Source organism: Drosophila eugracilis, unplaced genomic scaffold, assembly GCF_018153835.1.
Source record: "Drosophila eugracilis isolate 14026-0451.02 unplaced genomic scaffold, ASM1815383v1 contig_440, whole genome shotgun sequence".
NCBI lineage: Eukaryota > Metazoa > Arthropoda > Insecta > Diptera > Drosophilidae > Drosophila > Drosophila eugracilis.
Window position 1 is genome coordinate 556613 of NW_024573306.1, and position 23710 is coordinate 580322.

At 40.5% G+C, this 23710-nt stretch overlaps 6 protein-coding genes across 7 annotated transcripts; 2 read left to right on the forward strand and 4 right to left on the reverse strand.

The window, feature by feature from the left end:
* Positions 1-15: 15 nt before the first annotated feature.
* On the reverse strand, positions 16-5171 carry LOC108117313. The gene is given in 5 exon segments (XM_041818999.1): positions 16-533; positions 599-999; positions 2864-2909; positions 2911-2968; positions 4900-5171. Coding segments are annotated over 5 exon segments (693 nt in total). The 5' UTR covers positions 4964-5171; the 3' UTR covers positions 16-409.
* A 616-nt stretch (positions 5172-5787) lies between these two features.
* LOC108117214 (mitochondrial import inner membrane translocase subunit TIM44) lies at positions 5788-8317 on the reverse strand. Of its 2 annotated transcripts, XM_017229539.2 has the most exons (4): positions 8166-8314; positions 7971-8051; positions 7370-7907; positions 5788-7307 (listed from the first exon to the last, which is right to left on the reverse strand). In XM_017229539.2, the coding sequence occupies exons 1-4, from the start codon at positions 8166-8168 to the stop codon at positions 6643-6645; spliced, it is 1287 nt and encodes a 428-aa protein (XP_017085028.1). In that variant the 5' UTR covers positions 8169-8314; the 3' UTR covers positions 5788-6642. The 2 variants fall into 2 exon arrangements, with proteins under 2 accessions (XP_017085028.1, XP_017085027.1); XM_017229538.2 differs by having other exon boundaries at positions 7370-8051; positions 8166-8317.
* A 444-nt stretch (positions 8318-8761) lies between these two features.
* LOC108117216 (protein nanos) lies at positions 8762-11156 on the forward strand. The gene is made up of 4 exons (XM_017229542.2): positions 8762-9077; positions 9142-9529; positions 10094-10563; positions 10677-11156. Exons 1-4 carry the CDS (start codon positions 9039-9041, stop codon positions 10941-10943), a joined length of 1164 nt encoding a protein of 387 aa, XP_017085031.2. The 5' UTR covers positions 8762-9038; the 3' UTR covers positions 10944-11156.
* A 466-nt stretch (positions 11157-11622) lies between these two features.
* On the reverse strand, positions 11623-13913 carry LOC108117215 (28S rRNA (cytosine-C(5))-methyltransferase). The gene is given in 5 exon segments (XM_017229540.2): positions 11623-12234; positions 12298-12747; positions 12750-12794; positions 13413-13662; positions 13730-13913. Coding segments are annotated over 5 exon segments (1299 nt in total). The 5' UTR covers positions 13853-13913; the 3' UTR covers positions 11623-11803.
* Positions 12838-13417, reverse strand: LOC108117217. The gene has a single exon (XM_017229543.2). The coding sequence runs from the start codon at positions 13375-13377 to the stop codon at positions 12982-12984; it is 396 nt and encodes a 131-aa protein (XP_017085032.2). The 5' UTR covers positions 13378-13417; the 3' UTR covers positions 12838-12981.
* A 1348-nt stretch (positions 13914-15261) lies between the features above and the next one.
* LOC108117287 (zinc finger protein squeeze) lies at positions 15262-22475 on the forward strand. The gene is made up of 3 exons (XM_017229642.2): positions 15262-16173; positions 19534-20095; positions 20496-22475. Exons 2-3 carry the CDS (start codon positions 19730-19732, stop codon positions 21744-21746), a joined length of 1617 nt encoding a protein of 538 aa, XP_017085131.1. The 5' UTR covers positions 15262-16173; positions 19534-19729; the 3' UTR covers positions 21747-22475.
* The last annotated feature ends 1235 nt before the right edge of the window (positions 22476-23710 follow it).

Below are 23710 nucleotides of genomic sequence, written 5' to 3' on the forward strand. Positions count from 1 at the left end.
ATAAAAACACCATACTTTACATTTAATTTACATTTACAAATTGGAATTTATTATCGTTTACCAACTTGCGATCTATGCATATTGTTAGTGCAAGGACGTACAAAAGAATCTCTAGAACAATATCACAGAAACTTACTAACTAATTGGGTCTTGTCAACTGCGATGCTAGATATCGGCGTGACCTTTAGCATCGCCATTAGAGTGTAATTGGGAAGCGGAATGCTTTTCAGCTTGTCGTGGAAATTTATGGCATTCATTAGACGTTCGAGCGCACTCTCCATCCTCCATCTCTGTCGCTGGGATTGAATATATCGTCGTCTATATTATGTGGTGAGTGCGCACTTAAACCGCAACCAGGTCCAATTGTCGCACACTGGATAGGTTCAAATCGGACCAGATTTTCTGCGGACTACGCCCTGGACGTTGCTGGCGTCGTAGTCGGGGCGTAGACGTGATAATCGACTTCTTCAGCGCCGCCCGCCTCCTCCTCGAGATCCCGGTTCACCAACCGCTCGCGCATTCCATACCGCTGCCTATTCAAGCAAAAGGTGAAGAATTAGCACTCTGCAAATTACGGCAATTAGAACCAAGAACTTACTCCAGGTGCGAGCGCCATAAGACCAGGCCGGCGTACAGGCCAATGGAAAGCAAGGCCAGTGTCACTACCACGATGCCAAGCAACACGTGTCCCTGACTAACCGCATCCGCTTGCACATCCACTGGGGTCATCTCGATATTCTCAGAGGCAAAGGTGTCAGTGTCCGTGCTGAAAACCACACCGCGTCCCTTGAAACGCTCTTCCAGATCGTCCATATCATCCATGTTACTGTCTTCCTGTTGGTCTGCATCTCCAGATTCTAGGATCTCCACATCATACTTGTAGTTTCTGGCCAAAACCAAGTTGGTGGCTGAGTTAAGTTGATCTTCATCACGGTGGGGATATGAACGCCTTTGCTGTTCCTCTGATTCCGCTTCTGAGTCGGAATCCGGTACAGAATCCTAAAAAAAAAAAAAAACAAAACCGATATCTCTGAATTATAAACTTTACTACATAAAATATTTCCGTTTCATCAATTAAATACATAACCCTAACTTATCTATTTTTAATATCTTTAAAGTGATTTTAATTTTTTTTTCTGTGTAGACCGGTAACCAAAATAAAAAGAGGCTCGTGTCATCGCTGCGGCTTTCGCTGTCGCTTGAGTAATTGATTTCCCCGGGCACGTGATTCTATTCCAGCTCTATTCCAAATTTGGAACTAGCATTTGAAAGTGGGTGGTGCTCATTAAAAGTAGTCTCTATACAATACGGTTAAGTTTTTTTAATGGCTTATAACTATTGAGATCATCTTTTTATATACATAAAAAAGTAGCTTAAAACATTTTATGTCTATGCTAACGTCAGGTACTTATGGCATACCTTCATGCTTTGAAATAGAGGCTAAGTAAATAAAATAAAAAAGATAATGGATATGTTATGGACTTTCAAAGTGCATTCCAGAAGAGAAAATTTCACTGGTTAAAGAAAAATTATAGGAAATATGAATGTATTTCTCGTTAGAGAAAGAAGGGCTATTTTTTTTAGTGCAAAATTAAACCAAATTGTTGTCTTGGTAACAAGACTAACAATTAAAAATAAAATATTACCACAAGGAAATCAGAGCTGTGGCTGACTCATAAGGCTGAAAGTTTCGACGCTTTGCTCAAGCCAAACTTCTTCCCATATTAATCATCACTTAAAAAGCGACTCACCTTACTTATGTCTCAATTACCCAAGTTAAAGTGATAACAGTCGGTTTTTGATTGCCAGAACACCTGTGTGAAATTTTTACTCATCTTTCTTTACAGCTGTTTAAACTAGCCAAGTTTATGATTTCAGCATTATAAGTAAGGACAGCTGAACTTATCTTGCATAATCTGTTAACTATATTTTTCCATAAGGAATGCTAAATTCCACAAAAACTAAGTTGTTTACATATATAGTGGATACCAGAGATCACTCTCACCCGAAACCCTTTGTGAATGTAGATTGGTGACCCCGATGACCGCAGGGGTTGAGAAGCCAACTTTGTAATTGGCAGTGTAAGTTTTTTTTACGACTACGTGACTGGTTTTCTGACTGTCTCAATCTGAATCTCGTTCGCCGTAAGCTACTTTATCTCGTGTAAATGTCCGATTTGTTTTCAACTAACGACTATAAGCAAGCCATATAAAAAAGGTGACAAGCACGAGATCGAGTTGGGAGATCTCGAAAATCGTAATCTGATTGAGGAGAATTTGTGGGGGATTACCCAAGGCGGTGAGAGGGGTTTCTGGCATTCAAACGTCACGGCAGACAAGGAATTACCTAGAATCCGATTGCTTCCATGAGTCACCCAAAACTAAGAGGGGAGTTGGGGCTTTTGGTATTATCTCTCTCAATTATAAGGCCCCCCATCAATGGAATTTCGTGACTAAGGCGATGAAAACCCTCTCTAGCCAACGTATTTTTTATATATTTTTTTAATTTTATGCAAAGTTTCATTGCGTGCGCTTTTTCTTGTTGTCTTTATAAGCGTTTCTTGGTAGCCCCTTAAAAGGCGAATGCCGCGCGTGTCTTATGGTGGCTTTTGCATTTAATCAAAGTGAAAATAAATAAACATTTTTAAAGCGTAAATTTCCGGTTCTTGGGGTAAAAATAAACCCGAAATGCATTGGACTGGCTCGTATTTCAATGTGTCTGGGATTGGTAGTTACTTAATGCGTCAGTGCGTCAAACCAGTCGTTTGGGTCCCGTCGGCTTTGTCCCGTTCTGTATTTTGTATTTCCCTGATTTCTTGGCCCCTGGCCCAGTTACCCACCGGGGTTTTGTTTGGCCAACTCACCTCCACGACAGCTGTCTTATTTTTGGACACCGCTCCTCCTCTCTTCTCCTCTCAGATCACTTAGCTCGCCCGGTGTGTTTAAGTCCTGCGAGGGCTTGGCATGGGCTAAAAGAGAAAGCAATTAACCAGAAATGAGATAATGCATTCGGTTGAATTAGCCGGGTATTTGGTTACAGCTTATCGAGCTACCTGTACAGATCTTTCCTCATTCAAGGGAATCGCAAATATTTACCACGAGATTTCGCAACTAGCACCTTTCAGCCAAATTGCGGGGCCATTAAACTACCCAGCAAGATTCAGATATGTTTGCTTATCTGCCAGCTCCACTTTTTATTCAGAACTAACCAACCAGACCCAGACAATACGGATTGTTTTGCTTACCGGTGGCTTTATCAGTTGACACTGAATTTTGGGTTACGCTTTTGGCAAACAGCATGAAAGCGTGTTGGAGCTTCCAAAGCCGCATTAATTAGCACATACGCGGTTAAGATAATAGTAATGATTGGTTACTTAACTGGAAAATCATTTCTTTTACTATTTGCTAACTAAACTTTCTTACTCTGAGAAATAATGAACCCTTATTTATTCATTATTTTACTTTCCTTAAAGGCGATTAATTAAAAGAATATTTTTATTAATTTTGTATTTATTTTTTATTAAGAATTGTTGAAGATCTCTATGTTCGTTTTATAAAACAAATATATTTTCGCTTCAAACTTGTTAGTCAATTTTTTAAAACCAATCCTAATTCGTTGTCTTCAGCTGTACTCAACCATTATAAGATTTGTGCGAATAGGTATGGTATTTTGCAAACCTGTCCATATATACTATATAGCACAGCTCAAACAATAAACACATTTCTAATGCCACAAACGATTTGCCATTGCCAATCGCCTGCGATTCGCATAAACCGCTCACGAAACGCGTTAAAAACGCGCGGTAGCTGGGAAGCTTCCAAAATTCCATAAAATCACATGACATCTTGCAATTTATTGCATTTGACATTCGTAAGTCACCCAGTTTTGATTTCAGTACGTGACGGCAGACCAAAGTCTTGTACCAAAGAAAACTTGATCCACTTTTGATATGTGTCAAAGAGTCCAAGGTTTCTTATCAGGCAATCTTTTAGGGCAAAGAATAATATAACTTAAGACCATGCTTATAAAGTTCTGACACCCCATAATCTTCAAGGTAACACGGATGCCATTGGTATAAAATAATTCAGACAGTCAAATAGTGAGTAAGATGCGTAAGTTTATGGAAAAAACGTGTGGGTAAATAAGGATTTAATTAAAGAATTTTTTTGGAAATCTTAAAAAGTAAATGATATCATGATATCTGATTACTGAGAATTTTAATAGGTATTAACTCTTTAAATTATTTAAAATATTTATGAACATTCAATGAAAAATATTCTGGTAAGAGCCTTCTATCAAAAACTTCTTCCTGATACCCAGACTTTGTGGACTTTCCTTTCCTATAAAGACTTATGGCCATAAGCTATTATTTTGGCCACAACTGTTCAGTTACAATAACTGCGTATCAATCATGTACCATATAGCGTAAAAGCCCTGGCGAAATCTTATCTGCACTGCGAGCCAGCTGGAGTCCCCTGGAATTAAAGTCTTGCAATTTAATTTCGCGACCTGGTGGAACCTTGATGGACGATTCATTGCGAACAGACGGCGGCGGCGACGACGGGCGGTCCCCTTTATTTTGTTGGTTAATAAAACCCCCATATTTATGCGCTGTAAGCCTGGGTTACAAAGGCCCGAACCGGACCTGGTCTTCGATCATGGCACAGGCACGGGCACTTAAAGCAAAAAGGGTGAACCGTAAACTGTTAACTGTCTAGCCAAGTGGCCGCCGCTCCATCTCCATCGCCATCGCCATCTCGATCCCATCCAGCTGCGCTGGAAACTAGTTTCCCCAGCAGCAGAAGTGGAAATATCGAGTTGTGCGTCTGTTTGGGTCTATCTATCTTTTATGGTCGTTGTCATTGTAGATATATGTCTTATATCTGATGTGGTACTTACAATCAGCCAACAGCAGAACCAACAGAAGCGCAGTGCATAAGGTTAAACTTTTGCGCAGAGACATTTTTGCGTTTTTTAGATATGCGGGTACTTCGTCACTTCCTTTATAAATTAACTCCTTATCACTCACGCACAGGTTACGCGCCACTCGATCGTTGGATATTTTGGATGAATAATACTGGGCCACTTATAAATATTTATTATATTTTTTCCGCCTGCTCCGAGTTCTGCGTGCGTTCGCGGCGAGCTTTCCGCTTGAAATGAGAAATTGAGAGGCAGACGAAGTCTCTGGGTCTAGTCAACTGCCAAAGCTCGTTGGCTCTGTTAACCGATCAAGGTCTCGAGCAGTAACATGGTTATTATCGTAACAGAAAGTTAGGGGTAGTCAAAAACATACCTAACTACTTTTAAATTTATATTATTTAAGATTTAAGAAAAATAGTGTAATAAGGCAAACTTTAAATTTTTAACTTCTTACTGTTAAAGTAACAACAGCAACATGTTTTATCGTTAAAATTATTAAAGTTTATCAAATCTGGTTGAAGTTGAATTAGATAAACACCTCAAAGAAATTCATATATTTGTGCGAAGAGCTAATATTGAAATTTTTGTAATCGCAGAGATAAATGATATTTACTTTGTTTCGAAAGATTTATTAAAAACAAATATTTCTTCTTTATTAAGCAATGTATTTCATTAAGAAACAGGCTAGACTTTCTCACAAAGAAATATAATAAATTGATTTGAAATAACTAAAGTCGAAGATCAAAAATTAGTTTTTAATATCATTTCAACTCCTTTTCAACGGTCTATATAACCATTGAGTGAAAAAGAAGTATTCACAATCGTTTAAGAATGTAATTTTGATTCCCAATAAATAAATGGATGTAAAAGTATTGGAGTTTTTATTTTCATAACATAGTAGCCTGGCGCTTACAATTGCCCATCCAATGGGCATTCATACACTTGGATTTCTGTGATTAAGGTAAGATAAAATAACACTTATATCTCAAGAATTCACCAGTAGCTTCTATGACATATCTAAAAATATTGAAGTATTTATTTTCTCTAGACATTCTGAGTGGCGCTTGGATGCACGTGTACAACTCTTTGCATTCCGTGTGTACATTCAATTTGCAGTGCCCAAGCTGCCCTGGGCGAATTCCATATTTACAAGACTAACGGGGGTCGGGATCTGGATGATGGGGTGGGGCCTTAAAATACCTAAACAGAACTATACTCAACAATTTGTCTTATGGTCACTACTTATACGCCTAGACCGGCGGTTGCACTTTAAGCTTCAAAATTTTAGATTTGGCCAGGACACCAGCGGAGGAACCACGATCCCGACGGCCAATCCCCGCACCGATCGCTGTGAAGATGCTCGCCGAACGCGTAACCGGTGGGGGGCGTGGCCGCAAGGAACGGCCGACCGGGGGCGTCGTTAGGTTATGAGCCGCGCCGGTACCGGCAGTCTGCTGCGCCCGGAATTCATGAGGTAATCTTTCGCGGGACCGACCAGCAGCCCATGCCGGGCGGACGCAGTCTAGACTAGTGGCGGACAAAACTTTCAAAGCAATCGAAAGCGAAACCTTTGTACACACTTAATAGAGTCCTGCGGGTCGAGTTCGTGGTCAATACGTCGTCAATGCTCAGTGTCCAGTGATCTTTTCGTTCGTTTTTTGGGTGAGAAAATGAGGGAAACTTAAACGGCTCGGTAAAAAAGAAAGGCGTGACAGCGCGCTAAACAAATTGCTCCTGACTGTTGGCTGATAGCTCCATTAGCCGCCAAGCAGCCTTGGGGTTGAGTTCGTTGCGGTCGCGGCACAGCACCCAGACGTAGTGCACCCGCATCACCTTCTCCGGATCGCCCTCGACTATCTGCGCCTTCTGGTCCCGAACGCACATAATCTGCTGCGCCTGGAACGTGATAATCAGCACAGGTCCTTGCTCCATCACCTTGCCCATGGCAAGTTCGATGTTTTCAATGTCGAGGATCTTTGAGTCCAGGTACAGACCAGCCTTTTTCGCCTCCTTGATAGGCGTGGCGATAATGTTAAACGTGCTTTCAAAGCACCAGTCCTTCAGTATCTCCAAGTCTCCTCGGACTATAGCCTCCAAAATGTTTGGAATGATGTCCGTTTCGCAGTCGTGCAGGAAATCCTTCTGATCGAAGCTGGGATCGATTTTCACTAGTTCCGTCATCGTTTCGGACAACTCCGTCTTCGAGAAAAGGCCGCCCATCACATCGGATACTTTATCGGTCAACAGGCGGGATGCACGGATCACAGGGTTCTCCGACTCATCGTACTTCACCTTCCAGTCGAGTACCTTGTTCACGTAGGTATTATTGTTCTTAAAGTTCTCCCACGACTCGTAGAACTTGGAATCCTTATGCAGCTCCATGCCTAAAAATTGGGATGAAATAATTGAAATTTGATCTTATTGAAAGATCCCGATTTACACTCACCAGTCGCCTCCGTGTTGGGTTCAAAAACGCGATCGCTGTCGCTCATATCAAGCTGGACGCGCTTGCGCAGTTGGGCAGGTGCACGATAGACCCGATTGTCTATACTCGCATTGTCCATTTCCTTCTTTATAATCGTCGTCGTGCTGGAGATAGCCTGGAAGGCGCTAGACTGGCCCAGCTTACCGCTGGTGTCAGAAATGGTGTCGCTGACGCCCTTGGCCTTCTTCGACAGCTCCTCAGTGACCTTCTTGGCTAGGTCTGATTTGCTAGCATCATCCAAAACATCGCCAACGCGCTCCTTAATAGCACCCAGCTGCTCTTTCAGCTTACTGGACGATTTCTGCGCTTCCGATTCGACAATGTTGAACTTTTGTCGCGCCGATTTCAGGGCGTCCGACTCCTCCAGCTTTTGAGCCTCCTCCCGGAACTTGCGGATGTTGTCCTTGATCTCCTTGTTCTTGTCCATCTCCGATTTCATGTTGTCGAAGAACTGCGAGAAGAAGCCGGCCCTGCGACCTGGGGCGCTATAAAAGCGCGGCTGCGGAATAAAGTCATGACTTAGTCCTGGTGCTCCCTGAAGATTTATGAGTGTTAGCTTAACCTGCTGCTGCTGCAGATTCTGCGACGCCTGCTGGCACGTGAAGAGACAGGCGCGATCCCGCGCAAGGGCAGCTATTCTGTACTGCAAGGAGAAAAAAAATATCATTGAAAGCTCCACCGTTTTAACCTCGAAATGTGCACATGTACGATGATTTTCTTGAGATGCCAGTTAAGCACAGGACCTGAGTTAACCTACCATGGTGGGGATTAGGTGATCTTTCGCAGGGGAGTTCGAACAGCGCCGAATGTTCGGGATTATGGCGTCAGAGGCTCTAAACTTTATGTAATTCCTGCCGCGAACCACGCACGTATCAGCGGTCAGCTGTTCAGCCGGTGTTGCAAAACGTATTTTGATCGCCTGCTATAGTTAAAGCGATAGTTTGATTCGTCGGTAGTCCGATAGTCCCGGGCCGATATCATGAGATGCCGCCACAGCGCGCGATATTCAAATTGTGTGCAATGATTATTTTTGTGACGGCGTGTGGCGCGTGTTGGTGACTAGTTTTGAGGTATAATTTCTTATTTTTAATTGATAGGTCAGGCTTAGTTGCTGTGTTTTTGTAACAGTTTTCATGCGCGCTTTTAAGTGGCTAAACGTTGGTGTATTTCAAAACTTTGTTATACGACATCTAAAAAAACCAAATTGCATTTATTATTGCCCATCGCACATTTTTTCAATTGGACTCATTTCTAAATAACTTTTTTAAAAAACTTAAACTAATAATAAATAAAGGATATATATCGATAAATTTATGTAGCATATTGTGCCATCTTTACGTAAGAACCGTTAGTTGGCGCGCAGCTTTACCACAGAATTCTAAGAATTTCACCGAGATAGTTTCTGCCTCGTTTCTGTAGCTGATGCCAGTTGTCTCCGGGACATAAGACTTTTTTTTGACTCCGCTCCACGATTTAAAACACTGAATACCGAGTTTTGTTACATGTACATTATTTTTAGATAAAGAAGTATCGCGAATACTTCAGTTGAATAAACTCAGCTTGGTTTTTTGGTGAGGATCTGTGGAAGCTAGAGCTCGCGATAACGGTAACTTTCTACCAGAATTTCGCCATGTTCCGCAGCAACTTGGAAGGCAGTGGCGCAGCAGCAGTAAGTCTTATAAGCCCCTTTCGATAAAATTCCCGTTACGAAACGGATATACGCACCTTTTCAGGACAACTTCGCGGCTTTCCACGCAAGAGGAGGACTTAATATGTTGGGCTTACAAGACATGTACCTGGACACTAGTGGCGCCAACTCATCAGCCACTCTCAGTCCGCCCAGCACACCCCTTACACCGATGACCCCCGACCCGTCAACTGCTGCTCAGACGACGCATTTTCCCCTGCTGGCGGACAGTGCCGCCGCTGCCAATACACTGTTGCTCCAACGGCAGTATCACTACCATTTGCTGCTTCAGCAGCAGCAACAACAATTGGCCCTGGCTCAACATCAGTTGGCTTTGGCTGCATCGGCGGCAGCGGCCAGTGCAAATCACCACCAAAAGGACGAGATTGCGCGATCATTGAAAATATTTGCGCAGCTGACTACGGGCGCAGCAGGTGAGGAAAGAGATAGCGAATATCGAAATGGCGTCGTTAAAAAGTATAATTGCTAAAACAACGGGCGAGAGGGAGTTTACTAGCTGTAAATGGACAGTTATATCAAAGTCAGGGGCTTAGTCTAAAAAAGGGTTACAAGAGCGCACTTCAAAACATTACATATTGTTTGCCTAAACTTGAGTTTTCATTATTTTTAATATTACCAAGTTGTTTGATGATCCTAATCACTAGTTATTTATTATTGTATTTGTGTGCCAAAAGAGATATATGCTTATATAAATTAACATCTCTTATTTAGTCCCTTTAACAACAATTTCGCGAGCCCATGAATTTTCGGTCAGTGACCTTCAAAATACTTGCGCTATTCCTTTTCCCAATACTTCGGAAAGCCATTTTGGCGTCTTCTCTTCTCTGCTATTTACAAGATTCTCTACATTGCTCGTTCTGTCCTGTTTGCAGTTAGAACCAGTGTGTTTTCGACTGCATAACTCTTTAAATGCAAACCTGAATAATATTGAAATGTGATCAATATAGACGATGTATTGAAAAGCTTCCTAATTGCAGAAAATGCGGCTGGATCCATGCAGGACGCTATGCAGGAGTTTGCAACCAACGGCTATGTAAGCGATGATCTCAGTCGCTTTTCCTATGGAAATGCTCCACCACAAACGCAAACACCTCCACCGACACAACAGCAGCAGCAACAGGGTATGCACCTGTCGCTCGGACGCAATCCTGCCCAGCCGTCGACTAGTGGAGCCAACTTAATGTCCATGGCCACTCCACTTCCCACGCACTGGCTGCAAAACTACCGCGAGCAGCTGAACAACGTATGGCGTAACATGTCCTACATGCCGGCAGCCACCAGTGCAGTAGGATTGCAGGCCCAGGCAGCGGTCACCATGTCCCCCAATCTCGCCGTGGGAATGAATCTGGGATTACCCGTGCAGGCTGACCAGCTGCGCGTGGCTTCCAATCCCTCTAACAATATTAATAAGGTGCACAAGCGATACAACAACAGCAAGGGTAAAGAGGTAAGTGTATCTTTTTTAAATTATATTGCGTTCCTAGCCTTAAAAATGCTTAGTGCTTAACAAATAAAAATGTAGGTGATACAAATTTTAAATTATCATTTTTTGAACTTCAGGAAGTCAGTCGCCACTGCGTCTTCTGTGAGAATAACAACGAACCGGAGGCGGTGGTCAATAGCCACACGGTCCGCGACAAATTTAACCGAGTGCTGTGCCCCAAGCTTCGCACCTACGTTTGCCCCATTTGTGGGGCATCTGGGGACTCGGCACACACCATTAAGTACTGCCCCAAGAAGCCGATAATTACAATGGAGGATGCTATTAAGGCGGAATCATTCCGCCTGGCCAAAAGCAGTTACTACAAGCAACAGATGAAGGTCTAGAGAACACATTCAGCAGGGGCAGAGGCTCTGGCAGCTTTTGCAGCGTTTATATAGCGAGAAATATATATACGCGTTCCGATCGATGCTGGATGAACCAGATATTAATATGAGACATATAAATAGCGCCTGGCGCGTTCGATTTTATAGAGTTTTTATAAACTTATCTCGTTTCTATATTTCTTATAGTATAGTCAACGACCGATCAATCAAATCAAAGTCAATTATTCAAAAATTTATGTATGTTTCTGTGAAAAGGAAACCAATTTTGTAATGAAAGAATACTCACAATATCGTAATACTTGTTCAATCGTCGTGGCCGATAGAAACATCTCACAATCTGAAAGTTAAGAATTGGTCTGCAATTGGTAGCCGCCCTCATTTTGTAAAATGTTTGTTTGCCACTGAGTAAATTTCAATATATCTGCTATTGATATATAATCTGTACTAAATTTTGAAAAATAACACTTTGAATTTCGATCTGTCAATCGTAATACAAATTAGAATTTAATTTGAAGCTTGCTAAAGGAAAGAGCAAGGAACGGTTTCGTTAAAATCGGCTAACACACCTTTTCATTGTAAAAGTTTTTAAATTTTGACATTCCGCAGTTTTTTGATAGATAATCGAATAATTTTTTTAATACATGTATCGCTAACATTCATCTCAACACACAAACATATATATATGTTATATATTTATTTAACCGTGTTATTGATCGATCTATAAACCATAAGATAATAGTAATTTTTTTTATTTTTTATAAAGATGTACACAACTGAAGTTGAAAAATGCAATGGCTAAATGCCTAATAAACATTAAGTTTACATTCTAAGTTGGAGGCTTCATTTTCTCGCTTAAAAATTTAATCTGTTTCTCCTTCGGGGCGTCTTTCAAAAAGCGCAAGGAAAATTCCATCAGTATGATCGCTGTCCGGTAAACTATAAAGGCAGTTCTTTCCTATTTTTTCGTACTCCTTGTCGCCGACATTATTCCACTTATTGCGCAGCGCCTTCTTGCAGCTAAGGAGCTTAAAACGTGGGTTAAACTGCAGACAGCGCTGTACCACCTGTTCGTTTTCCTCCTTGTACAGCGAACAGGTGCAGTAGGCGATACGCTTAACGTTTGGAAAGGCGCTCATCGCATGCGATAGGATCTTGATCTGCAAACCTGCCAGCCTGAATAGTCTTCTGTCGTCCTTTGGCTCGTCGCACATGGTCATGCGGTTCTGCATTCCGCTTCCCGAGCAACTGGGGTCCACCAGGATATATTCCACGTCCGGAAAGCGCTCAGGTACTGCAAGAGTTTATGTTTATTATTGGATAATAACTATTGGAATGAATATTACAAAAAACGCACATATTTTCAATACGTCGCCCATCACAGGAGTCACTATCTCGCAACCTGCCTGCTCCGTTATATTACACATGCTGCTGTAGCGATCGGCGGACTGCTCCACGGCGTAAATTCGCCCTTTGTTATGCATTACGTTACACATGTGCATCGTTTTCATCCCTGGAGCGGCGCACATATCCAGCACAGTGGATCCTGGTGGCGGAGCAAGTAATTCCGCAGCCAAACAAGTGGCCTTGTTCTGAAGAATCAACTTTTTGCTGTGAACCAAATCATGGGTCGCCCAATAACTTCCATACTTGGCATGGAAAATGAGCAAGCCCTCTATATGTAGATCTGTCATAAACTCATTCTCGTTTATAGATTTCACGGCAGCGAGGAAATCTGAATAGCTGACATCCGAAGGCAACTCCTTACGCTGAAAATCATTTTGAGCCAGGTACTCCAAGGCCTCCCCAAGCTGTACAGATTAGTGTTGATGCGGACATAGCGAGGATTATGTTCTGTTGGGACGAATAAAAAGACAAATAAAAGAAACTTTTAAAATTGTGTCAAGATAAAGATTTATTAAGGGTAATGAAATGTTACTAATCCTTAAAAGGATTTTAATGTCTTGGAAATCGGGTTCCAAAGATGGTATTAAGTCCGACGTTTCGTAAATACTCTGTTGTCAGATGTAGCCTACTCAAATTATTGATCCTTCTTGGGCTCTACAGCTTCAGGCTCATCTTTCTCATCCTGAAGTACCGACTCCAACGGTGGTGGCGGCTTCTCGCGGAAAGCCTTCAGCACATACATAGCTACCACTAGGTTTACGACTACCACTGCCGTAAGAACAGACCAACAGTTGACCGTGAAGAGATCCAGTTGAGGAAATGACTCTTGCAGCCAGCTGCGCACGCCGTAGAAGCCCAAGAAAGGCAGCGTGAACATGAGAACACTGTAAGCTAGCAGCCAGAGAAACACTTCGGCACTGGTGTCCTCCTCCTGGGGATAATGCTCCACGGGAGGATCAATTACTTCTGAAGAATCATCGATAGCAGGTGCCACGAATTCCGCAGACTGTTTCTTATTCTTCTTGCCCATCGTATCGGGCAAATACTCTTAATAGATGAACCTGCCTTTTTTCTTGTATCCGGATCCACTGACTGCTTCCAGTAGTTTTCCCTGGTAGTTTCGGACAGTTTCCACGGGTCTGCTATTGCCGTTTAGTAGTTTCCTACCGAAAATTAGCTCGGTGACTAAAACCTTGGCTAAACAGGCGTCGAGATTCGGGTTATCCGTAAGCAGTCCCGATTGTTCAATGGCGTCATCCACGGCACCACGATTATCGCTATAAATTTTCAGCACTGCCTGCAAGCTGCCAATGCGCTTAAGTGTTACAGAGGAATATTGATATATTTGTTTGATTCTTAGCTCGGATTTCATGACCACTCACTGCGTGCCTCTCCTGAGCTATCAGAGCCCTAATCGGTTTACCCTGTTGCAGTGCCGTCTTCAGGATCTTGGCGGTCGCCCGATATTGGGTTGGAACTTTAACGGAATGCGGTTTTTTACTCATTGTCGTCACGTGCACGTGTGTGAGTTGTTTGCGCTAGTGATGGACGAAAAACACTTACGATATTATTGATATATCGAATACTTAAGTTGGCGATAAGCTGGTCGCGTTCATCAGTGCAACAAGTTCATTGATCTTGATGATCTCGTGATGGCAACTATTATCGATAAGTTAGGTCTAAGAGCTGATATATCACAAGAATATTTTATGAATACTTGAAAAAGAAAATTAAAGTTCAACAGGATTTCTTAAGTTATATTTATATAATAGAAGGTAATATAATTACGAATAACTTACTATCGACTATGATTAAAAAAAAACATTTTAGTGTGGTCCTATCAGGCTGACGTAAAAATCATCCAATTTTCCAATTCAGCATTGCCAGCACAAAAAATTGGACCTCAAAGAAAATTGTGGCGCCACAAATTTTATGATTTAAAAATGGAAAACATTGAGTTTAGCCTATTAGTTCAAAATATATAAGCGTTTGCCAATAAGATAAAAAATATGTTGAGTTAGGGCTTTAAAAAATAAATAAATAACCTTTAAACGGGATATATTTATGTTGGATTATCCAATGCTTCGTTTTTTTCAACGTAAGTATAAAAATTTTAATTAAAGATATAAAATAATTAAAATTTTCGTAAAATGAATTAAGATTTAATCCCTTTTGTCAAATGAAATCAAATTTTAAGCAATAATAACGGATTTTTATACCATATGATATTCAATAGCCTTGATAGATTTATTGCTAGTATGTACATATGTACATATGTATGTATTTATGTTTAGTTATTTTTAATGAGTTGACTTTAACTGAATCATTCATTGGCGGACAACAAAGGCAATTAGATATAAGATAACAGAAAATAAGTTGAAAATTAGATAGGTTTGACATAATACTTAGTTAATTAGAAACGAAATGTGACTTAAAATGTTTTCAAGGCAACTAAGTACAAGTTTTGTTGTTCATTTTAAAAAAATATTCATTATAGATAAAAATTAGTTATTTTATAAAACTATTATGTGTTTAAATTAATAACGTATCTCTATGTACATATATTACAATTACGAGGAGAAAAAAAATCTTGATGTTTCATTAAAACTACTGTTTCACATCTTAGATGCATTTTAAATTTAAAGTTAATATAAAGCTGGTCATTAAACCTTCATAGGAATACAATCCCTACGATGAGGTGAAATCGAAAGGGTCAAAGGCACCCGGAAGGATGCAGGGCGATGGATGTGGATGGTTTGATATTTTTTTTAGTTCCCTCTCGCCAGAATTTGGCCCAATTAAACTCGGAATCCGAAAAAAAAGAGCACGCCTCCTTCCCCGAAAACACAACAAAAAATACGACAAAAAAGAGGCGCCAGAACAAAAAACCGGAATACAAGGAGAGCGTATGAGAGCGCGAGAGAGCAAGCTACACACATAAAAAACATAAACAAGCCTTTTTTCACTATGTATGTGCGAGAGAGAGAAAAAAAGAGCGAGCAAGAGCGATGTTCGCTCTCCCAAAACGAATTGTCGAAAAAACATACTCTTCGCTGTGATTTTTTTTCAGTTCTTCGCCGAACGTTAAAACGAACAGTTATTTTATTCTCCTCTTGTTCTGCTGCTTCTGTTTGTGTTTTTTGTGTTTGCCGCGACGACGTAAACAACCGAAGAGCGGAGCTTACGCCCCCTCCCATTACACGCCCCTTTTCGCAACGTGCTTGTTGTAATTACAATTAAACGTTGTTGCTAGCAGAAGAAAAAACATAAAAATTCGGGAGTCTAAAAAGGTTGTCAACCAAAAAAAAGCACAAGTGCAGAATAAAAAAAAGAAACTTGCGACCGCGTGTGTATGTGTGTGCTCTGTGGTGTTCGTTGGTGTTTGTGTGTATATTTTTGGCGTGCGCGGCCATTTTTTCTTGTTGCCACTCAAGAGTCTCTTCTGTGTGCGAAAGAGAGGCCCGACCCGACCGACCGCAAAGAAGAACGTAGCAAACTACGCAAATCCCCACTAAATTCGCTAATTTGCGCAAAATAAATCAATCGCATGGTAGGCGCCAAAAAAAGAAACAAACAAAACGCGCACGAAAATAAAGTGCCGCAAACCACAAACAATTTACCTATTTAAGTGTATGTTTCTGCGAGCAAAACGAAAGAAGTGAAACTGCCGCCCATCCTACCCACAATCAGCCCGCGAGCACGTGCTCCAAAAATATCAACAAAAGTTGGCCCACAAAGAAACTAAAAAAAAAAATTTAAAAAAGCGGCAAAAAGTAACTTCATTGGAAACGAAAAAACGCCGGAACGTAAAGGCAGTTTCAAATTGGTTAGTACTTTACGATGTACGAGCATGTTTTATTTATTTGCCTTATTGGACAAACACACACTTGGCGATTCCGACCCGAGTGTGTTTGTTTCTCTTTCCCGCGCTCAGCGCACAGTGGGAAGTATCTTTATAATTCCGAAACCCAGAAAAACCTATCACATTGAATAATTCTGCTCCTTGAAAATGTCATATTTGTCACCAAGACTATTTTGGCTCTTCTTGACAAAAAAAAAAGTTATCGACATATCTAATTTAATTGTCAAAATGATGATTAACATTGGTCTTGACTTGAAGCATTTCTCTATATGTAAACTAAAATCTAGTTGATTTTAATTTATACTAAAGATACCATAATTACATATGACCCTACCAAAATTAGGAAACTTCATATAATACCGAAAAGTAAAGATTGATTTAAGTAAAAAGTTCCTTCTTTGACAAAATTAAATTTTATTGAAGATTCAAGTCTAAAGAGTAAAAGTATACATATCATTTCGAAAAAATTTGCTGGGTTCTTATAAAATAAATAATTTTTTTTTAAATAAATAATGTTAATGTAAAAATGAATTGTGTTTGCTCCACTGTTGAGTTGGTCAAATATTTAGGCCTATTTCCGTGTCTTCTCTTTCTGCAGAAGTAATGTTAAAACCGAATTGTAATTGTAAGCCAAAAGCGACTGTCAACAAATAATTAAGCCGGAATAATTTGAAAATCATTTTTGCAAACGTGCTCTATTACTTGACCATCCGTTTTGTCGCTTGTTTGACTTTTAATGTTCCCATTCATTCGGTGGCGGGTTTTTTTTGTGTGTGTTTTTTACGTTTATGTGTCGCTGTGTCTTTTTTATCTTCCACTTTTTTTGTATTCATCAGATATTCGCTTCTTTTTTCGCACACATGTCGCCCCCAACTAAAAAGAGAGAGGCCAAATGGGGGAGAGAGTGCGGTCCGAATTGCGGTTATTGCGCTGCTGTTGTTTTTCTTGTTGCTGTCGTCCGTTTGTTTATGTTGCTCTCTTGCTCGCTCTTCTGCTCTCTTTTGTTTTTCAGCTGCTTGCGCTCAATTAATTTTCGTTGATTCGTTTTTTGTGTGTGTAGTGTAGGTTTTTTGTGTATACCATTTTATTTATACGCTTTTTCGGCTTCTCTTTTTTGGGGGTTTTTTTTTTTTTTTTGTTGGATTTTTGGGGCCTGCCCGCTTGCGTTCATTTATTTTCCCCATTTGCATTTATCAGGTTGAGTGGTCGATTTTCCGTGTTTTTTTTTCCAGATCTGTAGTTACACGATTACGATTTCGGCTTCTGTTTTCTTCTTCTTTGCGGTCACCACTTTCGCTTATGTATTTTTTATGGCAATTGTTTGTGCGGCAAACAATTGTTTGTTTGTCGCCCTGTCTCGCTGTAAATGTGCGCAACAAGCGAGTGTCGCGTCCTTTTTTGCATTACATTAACCTCCCCTTATGCTCCTCCTTAACCCCTCTTCATGGGATTCCTGCTGCCATGCTGTTCAATTGTCCAACGTCAGCATTAACAAAAACAACAACTACAAAACCGGTTATTTTGACCAGGCAGAAAAAAAACGAAAAAAATACAAAAACCAAAAAATTGAATTTACCTCTGACGTCAACACCCACCCGACTAAAAGGTCGTAATCAAATTCGCGCGCAAAACTTTCATTATTACAGAAGTCCATAATTTCACTTTTATTTCCTGCACTAATATAATGGGTTTTATTATCAATGGCTTTACGTTTTTACCTGATTTTATTACTGTAATTACTACTCATATGGGTTTTCTAACAAATTATAGTAACTAGTGATACTTATATTATAATATAATAAATTCATGAATAATATCTAGACATATTAAATATGACATACAAAAATATTACGGTCTTCTAAAATTTTAGTTTAATGATAAAACACACACATTTCAAAACATACTATATATTATTATATATTTCTTTTGTTGGTGATTTAGGCTCTTGTTTGTTCATTTGCTTAATAAATAAATTCACAGTGAATAAGTCACAGGATTATAACCAAATCTATTTAACTAGAGCTTATGCGGTTGTAGATCCTCATATTGCAATGACGAAGTTCAAGTTAAAAAAAGTATTTACGAATTTATTTGGAGCAGTTTTTAATTATTACATTTTGACACTACAATTTATCTTTTATAACAGTTAAACAGCTTATTCATTTCTAATAATAAACATTTTTAATTATCTTAAATATTTTGCGGCTTACTCTTACTGTTGATTCAACGTCAAAAAAACTTTTTAAATGGATTAAATTAAAAAAAAACTTTAAACAATTAAAAAACCCTCAATTCTGTACCAGTCACTGTTTACAAAAACGCAGATAGGTTGGTAAATTTTTTAAAGAATCTTATCGAATTCTTTGAGTATTTCAAAGGGTTCTGGTTTTAAATAGGATAAGCTGAATTTCATAAACTCCAATCTATTTTTTTAACATTTTGTTTTTAATTTCAGTTGCTATGTTTGAATTTCCAAGAATTCCCTTTCAATCATTTGAAATTCAGATATTTTCTTTTTTATAATTTTTAAAGAATAATCAAATTTCTTAAAAATTAAAAGCGGATTTTGCTTCAAATTGAAGTTCAGCTACTAAATCGTTATTTTCAATTATACTTTTACTTTGCAAAAAGTTGATGTGTTGTTACTTTTTATATTTTCTACCAATCATTTTATCACTTAGTTTATGATTACTTCCCCAGAACATCATTGGTCCATTAAAAACCTCGTTGCAACGCCCAGAAACGTGAAGAAGATGTAGTTGCATTCATTTGTCGAGGTTGTTGACACGTTCCGTTGGCGCCCCTGACGTTTTTTATTATTATTATTTTTTTCTTTTGTTTTTTTTTTTTGCTAGCCCATCACCTGCCCACAGAATAACCGCGATTTTGGTTCTTCAGGCCAAAAAGCGATTCCATTTCGACTTCCATCTTGTTGTCACCAACAATAATTTCTGGCCGCAAGCGCCTTTTTTGTTTATCTTGTGATTTTTTCCGTTGACTAACTCTTTTTTGCCCGGCATTGTTATTAATTTCTTTTCGCTTTTTGCGCCCCATTGGCAACTTTTTTACTGGGTTGCAATTGCATTCGGTTGGTATCTCGTCTTCAACTGACTTCTTAGCTTTTGTTCCACGAGCGCAGCACGTTTAATTCACAAACAATTAATTAATTCATGCACATTTATGTTAATGTGCAGAAATTAATGTACCCAAAAACGCGGGGTGCCGAAAGGCAAGGTGGTTGGAATCAAAAAGTAGTTTAAGCACTTATGCCGACTGGGCACAATTTTGTTGGATTCAAGAATTACAATATTTCTGTACTTTCAGCACAAAAACGCGCCGAGTTGTGTAAGCCCGCCGCCAGTGGAGTGTCGACTTCTTGACGACGAAGACAGCAGTTTCTTCATTCCACGTTTCATAACACCACCGGTAGGCTCAGTCCGCTGCTGGCCACGCCCCCAAACTGGACGCTCGCACTATCGCCTACCGCCCGCTGACCCTTGGCGGCCATCAGACGCCGCTTATGGCCGAACTGCCGACGGCGCCGAACGGCGTCCCCAGTGGCGATTACCTACACCGCTCCATCGACCAGCTGCGCTCTCTGGGTCACTTGACCACTGCCCAATTGGTCCACGACTATAAGCCCTTCAATATCAACGAATTTAGGCAAAATGTCGCTGAGCGACTGGACTACTCGTTGAAGAACGGTCTGGTGCAGCATCAACAGCAAATGGTCATGGAGCAGCAGCAGCAACAGGCACATCCCGATCCTCAACAACAGCAGCAGCATTTACATCATCCACAGCAGCAGCAGCATCCAGCTCAGCTGAAGGTCAGCTACAGTGCGCCCAACTCGCCGCCCACTCCTCACGAGCAGCAGGAGCAGAAGGTGAGTGTCGAGATCTTTTACGCCTCATAATTATATTCTGATAATGTTAATTGGAATGTAATATAAAAAAATTAGCTTTTTATAAGACTAAATCTTTTAAAAACAAACATAAAACAATTTATAAAACAAATGTTCGACTTTTCAAAAAGTTCAACGTACTTAAAAACGAAAACTAATGATAAACAAAAGTACATAAAATTCCTATTTTTTAAGCAAATTTGAATATGTCTCGAAAATGTTTTAAAACTAAAATACAATTTAATCTTTATGCCGTACAGTTTGATTAGTCATAATTATTTTTAATAGTTATTTGTAATATTTAAAACCACATTAGATTAAAGTATAAAAAGCTGCTAATCTAATACCAAAATAATCAAAACCCATTACCATATCTTTCCAGTATGACCCAAGTCGATCGCCGCCGCGTCAGCAGATGAGCAGTGCCAGTGGGAGTGGCAGCAACGGATCCTCGCCGGAGGAAGAGAGCCGACGGGGCGATGGTGACCAGGCCAAGCCCTATAAATGTGGTTCGTGCAGCAAGTCCTTTGCGAACTCCTCGTACCTGTCGCAGCATACGCGAATTCATCTTGGGATCAAGCCGTACCGCTGTGAAATTTGCCAGCGTAAGTTCACGCAGTTGTCGCATCTGCAGCAGCACATCCGGACGCACACGGGTGACAAACCGTACAAATGCCGGCACGCCGGTTGCCCGAAGGCCTTCTCGCAGCTGTCGAATCTGCAGTCCCACTCTCGTTGCCATCAGACCGATAAGCCCTTTAAGTGCAACTCCTGCTACAAGTGTTTTGGCGATGAGATGACCCTATTGGAGCACATTCCCAAGCACAAGGACTCCAAGCACCTGAAGACGCACATCTGCAGTTTGTGTGGCAAGTCGTATACGCAGGAGACCTACCTCCAGAAGCATCTGCAAAAGCACGCGGAGAAGGCAGAGAAGCAGCAGAATCGACACACGGCCCAGGTAGCTGCACATCAGCAACATGTGCCGGCGAGTGGAATAGGTTTGAATCTGCAGCGCCAGGCTATGAACGATGTAAATGCCGCCTACTGGGCTAAGATGGGGGCGGATAGTGCGGCAGCTACGCTGGCGGAGGCCATTCAACAGCAGTTGCCACAGGCCGGAGGTCAGCCATATGGCAACTTTGCATCTCTGCAACACCAGCAGCAGCAACAGGAGCTACTGCAGCAACATCATCAGAGATTGGCGGACACGCCGGGTCATTCGCACAGTCCTCATGAAGAGGCCACAGGCGAGGATCTTGTCCTGCGCCAGTCCACACCACAACATCACCTCCAGCAGCAGCAACAGCAACAGTCGCAGCAGCAACAACAGGCACAGCATCAGCCCTCGCCTGGACCCGGATCGTCGGCCTTTACTCCTTTGGCAGCGGCAGTGGCTCCACCACCGCCGCCACATCTTCAACAGCATCGCGGACCCCCTCCAGCGGCCACTGCTGCCTATCTTTATCAGCAGAATGCTGCAGCTGCGGCGGCTGCCTTCCCCACGCAGCTGATTTCGCTGCACCAGATCCGGAACTATGCCCACCAGCCAGGAGCGGCGGGCCTAATCGCTGGCGATCACCTTACCCTGGGCCTGAGTGCTGTTAATGCCGCCAAGGAGAAGGCCCAATAGTACAGGCCAGGTCGTGGCCAAAAGAGGCAGCAACGATGACATTAGCTTAAGGTCCCCGTTGAAATTGGTAAGGATTCAAAGGATAAAAAATGCTGATCCTTTGAAACCTTAACAATTTAAACACCGTAAAATAAGTTACGCTTAGTTAGGCGCAAGTTGGCAGTGTCGTAGGAACTGGGATTGTAAGTGGTTATCCTTGACCATCCTTCCAAAAACATAAAAATACATCAAAATAAGCTAGAAGTTGTATACGATTCCGCCAAAATCAACTCCATCAATGCCTAAATAATCAAGGAAACCCATTACAATACTTAAGTTCCGACGCCCTTTCAAACTGAAATTTGAAGAATACATTATCTAGGTCAACTCAGGATTTTCTATACGATATTTATGCCTCTCTTTTAAATACCTATAAGCAATATAAATATAAAACACTGAACTATTTGAAAGAGTCGATTTTGAATGGCTCACTGTTTTTGATATCAGCTAGGAGCCGTACAAAGTACGGTGGTATACCTAAAAAAATATATAGAATAGTGTACATAGATGTATGTAAAATTGTGCTGTACATTTCAACGTATATATCTAGATATAGATACTAGATACTTTCTAATTTATCAACTAACTAGTAGAGTAAGGATATTTTCTACTTGTTAGGCAAGCTGAAAGAGGAATCAACTTGAAAATGTAAAATTCAACCAATAAAGTTTAAAATTATTTATAAAGTAATTTTATTTGGTGTTTCTATAAATCATCCACAAGATTTACATTTTGATTAGCGAATCAAAGCGGATCGAATATATGCAACGATCCAGAAAAATAAAATGCAACCTAATCCGCTTAGCAAACCTTAAGATGAACTCCTTTGTGCCCGAGGCGACATAAGAGATTTATGTTCACCCTGTATAATCTGAGTAGTAGAGGGCTACGATCGTATCGAAGTTTGTCTTTAAATTTCTCTAACTCACAGCTGCCGTTTGGCTTAAGACAGTGGCGTAGTTCAGGGGGTCAACCCTCGCTAGAAAAGTTACCTCAATTCGAAATGGTTGGCGAATAGTGATTGATGACTGATTGAGTCTTGAAATTTTCGGCTGATCGAAGCGGAGATTAATGAAATGAGAATGATTCATTTTTGTCTAGATTCGTATGGAGCTCTTTTAGCATTTATTTTCATATAAGAAAATCATATTCCCTATATATAAAACTAGTTTAAAAATTGAGTCTTCTTCAGCTGTCACGATTTGCAACTTCAAATCGGCAAAGTACTTACGAAATGAACAGAGCAAAACTTCAAGAAACTTGAATATCTTAAAGATGGAAAGGTGATGAACTTATAGAGATCTAAAGACCGTTGACGGATTAGTAAGATAATATTGTTTTATAGCAGACAAAGGAAATTTTAAGTTTCATTCAGTCCGTGAATATCGCTGAAGTGTATAAAGCAAAAAACCGAATTTCATAGCTAATTAATAAAACAATAAATTTTAAAATCCCACACACAAAACCAGTTTAAGTTGTTAACAGGTGCTTTTTTCATTATTATATTTTCTCTCTTTATTTATTTATGTATTTTTTTTATTCGCCTCCGTCTTTGATTTGCCCTGGGTTTGAATGGAATTATAAATAGCAGCAAATTGTGTTAAATACACAAAAAAGTAAAATGCTTTTTATGATCTTTTCATGCCGCAAATAAAAACGAAATAAAATCAACTAAATAGCTCATAAAAGTTGGCCAGACAAAAGGGGATTGTTGTAGGATTGTTGAGTAGACACCCACAAAGATTTAGGGGAACAACAATGGAGTTGATAGAGATATAGCCTCTCCCTAAAAGGATTTCGAGCAATTGTCTTTTTGTCAACAAAGAATCGGTGTCTTTGGCTCAAGGTTTGTGCGAATATTCGGCACGATCCTTTGGCGAATAAGGCATAAAAACAAGGACACCCTTGAGCAAGGAACAAGGATC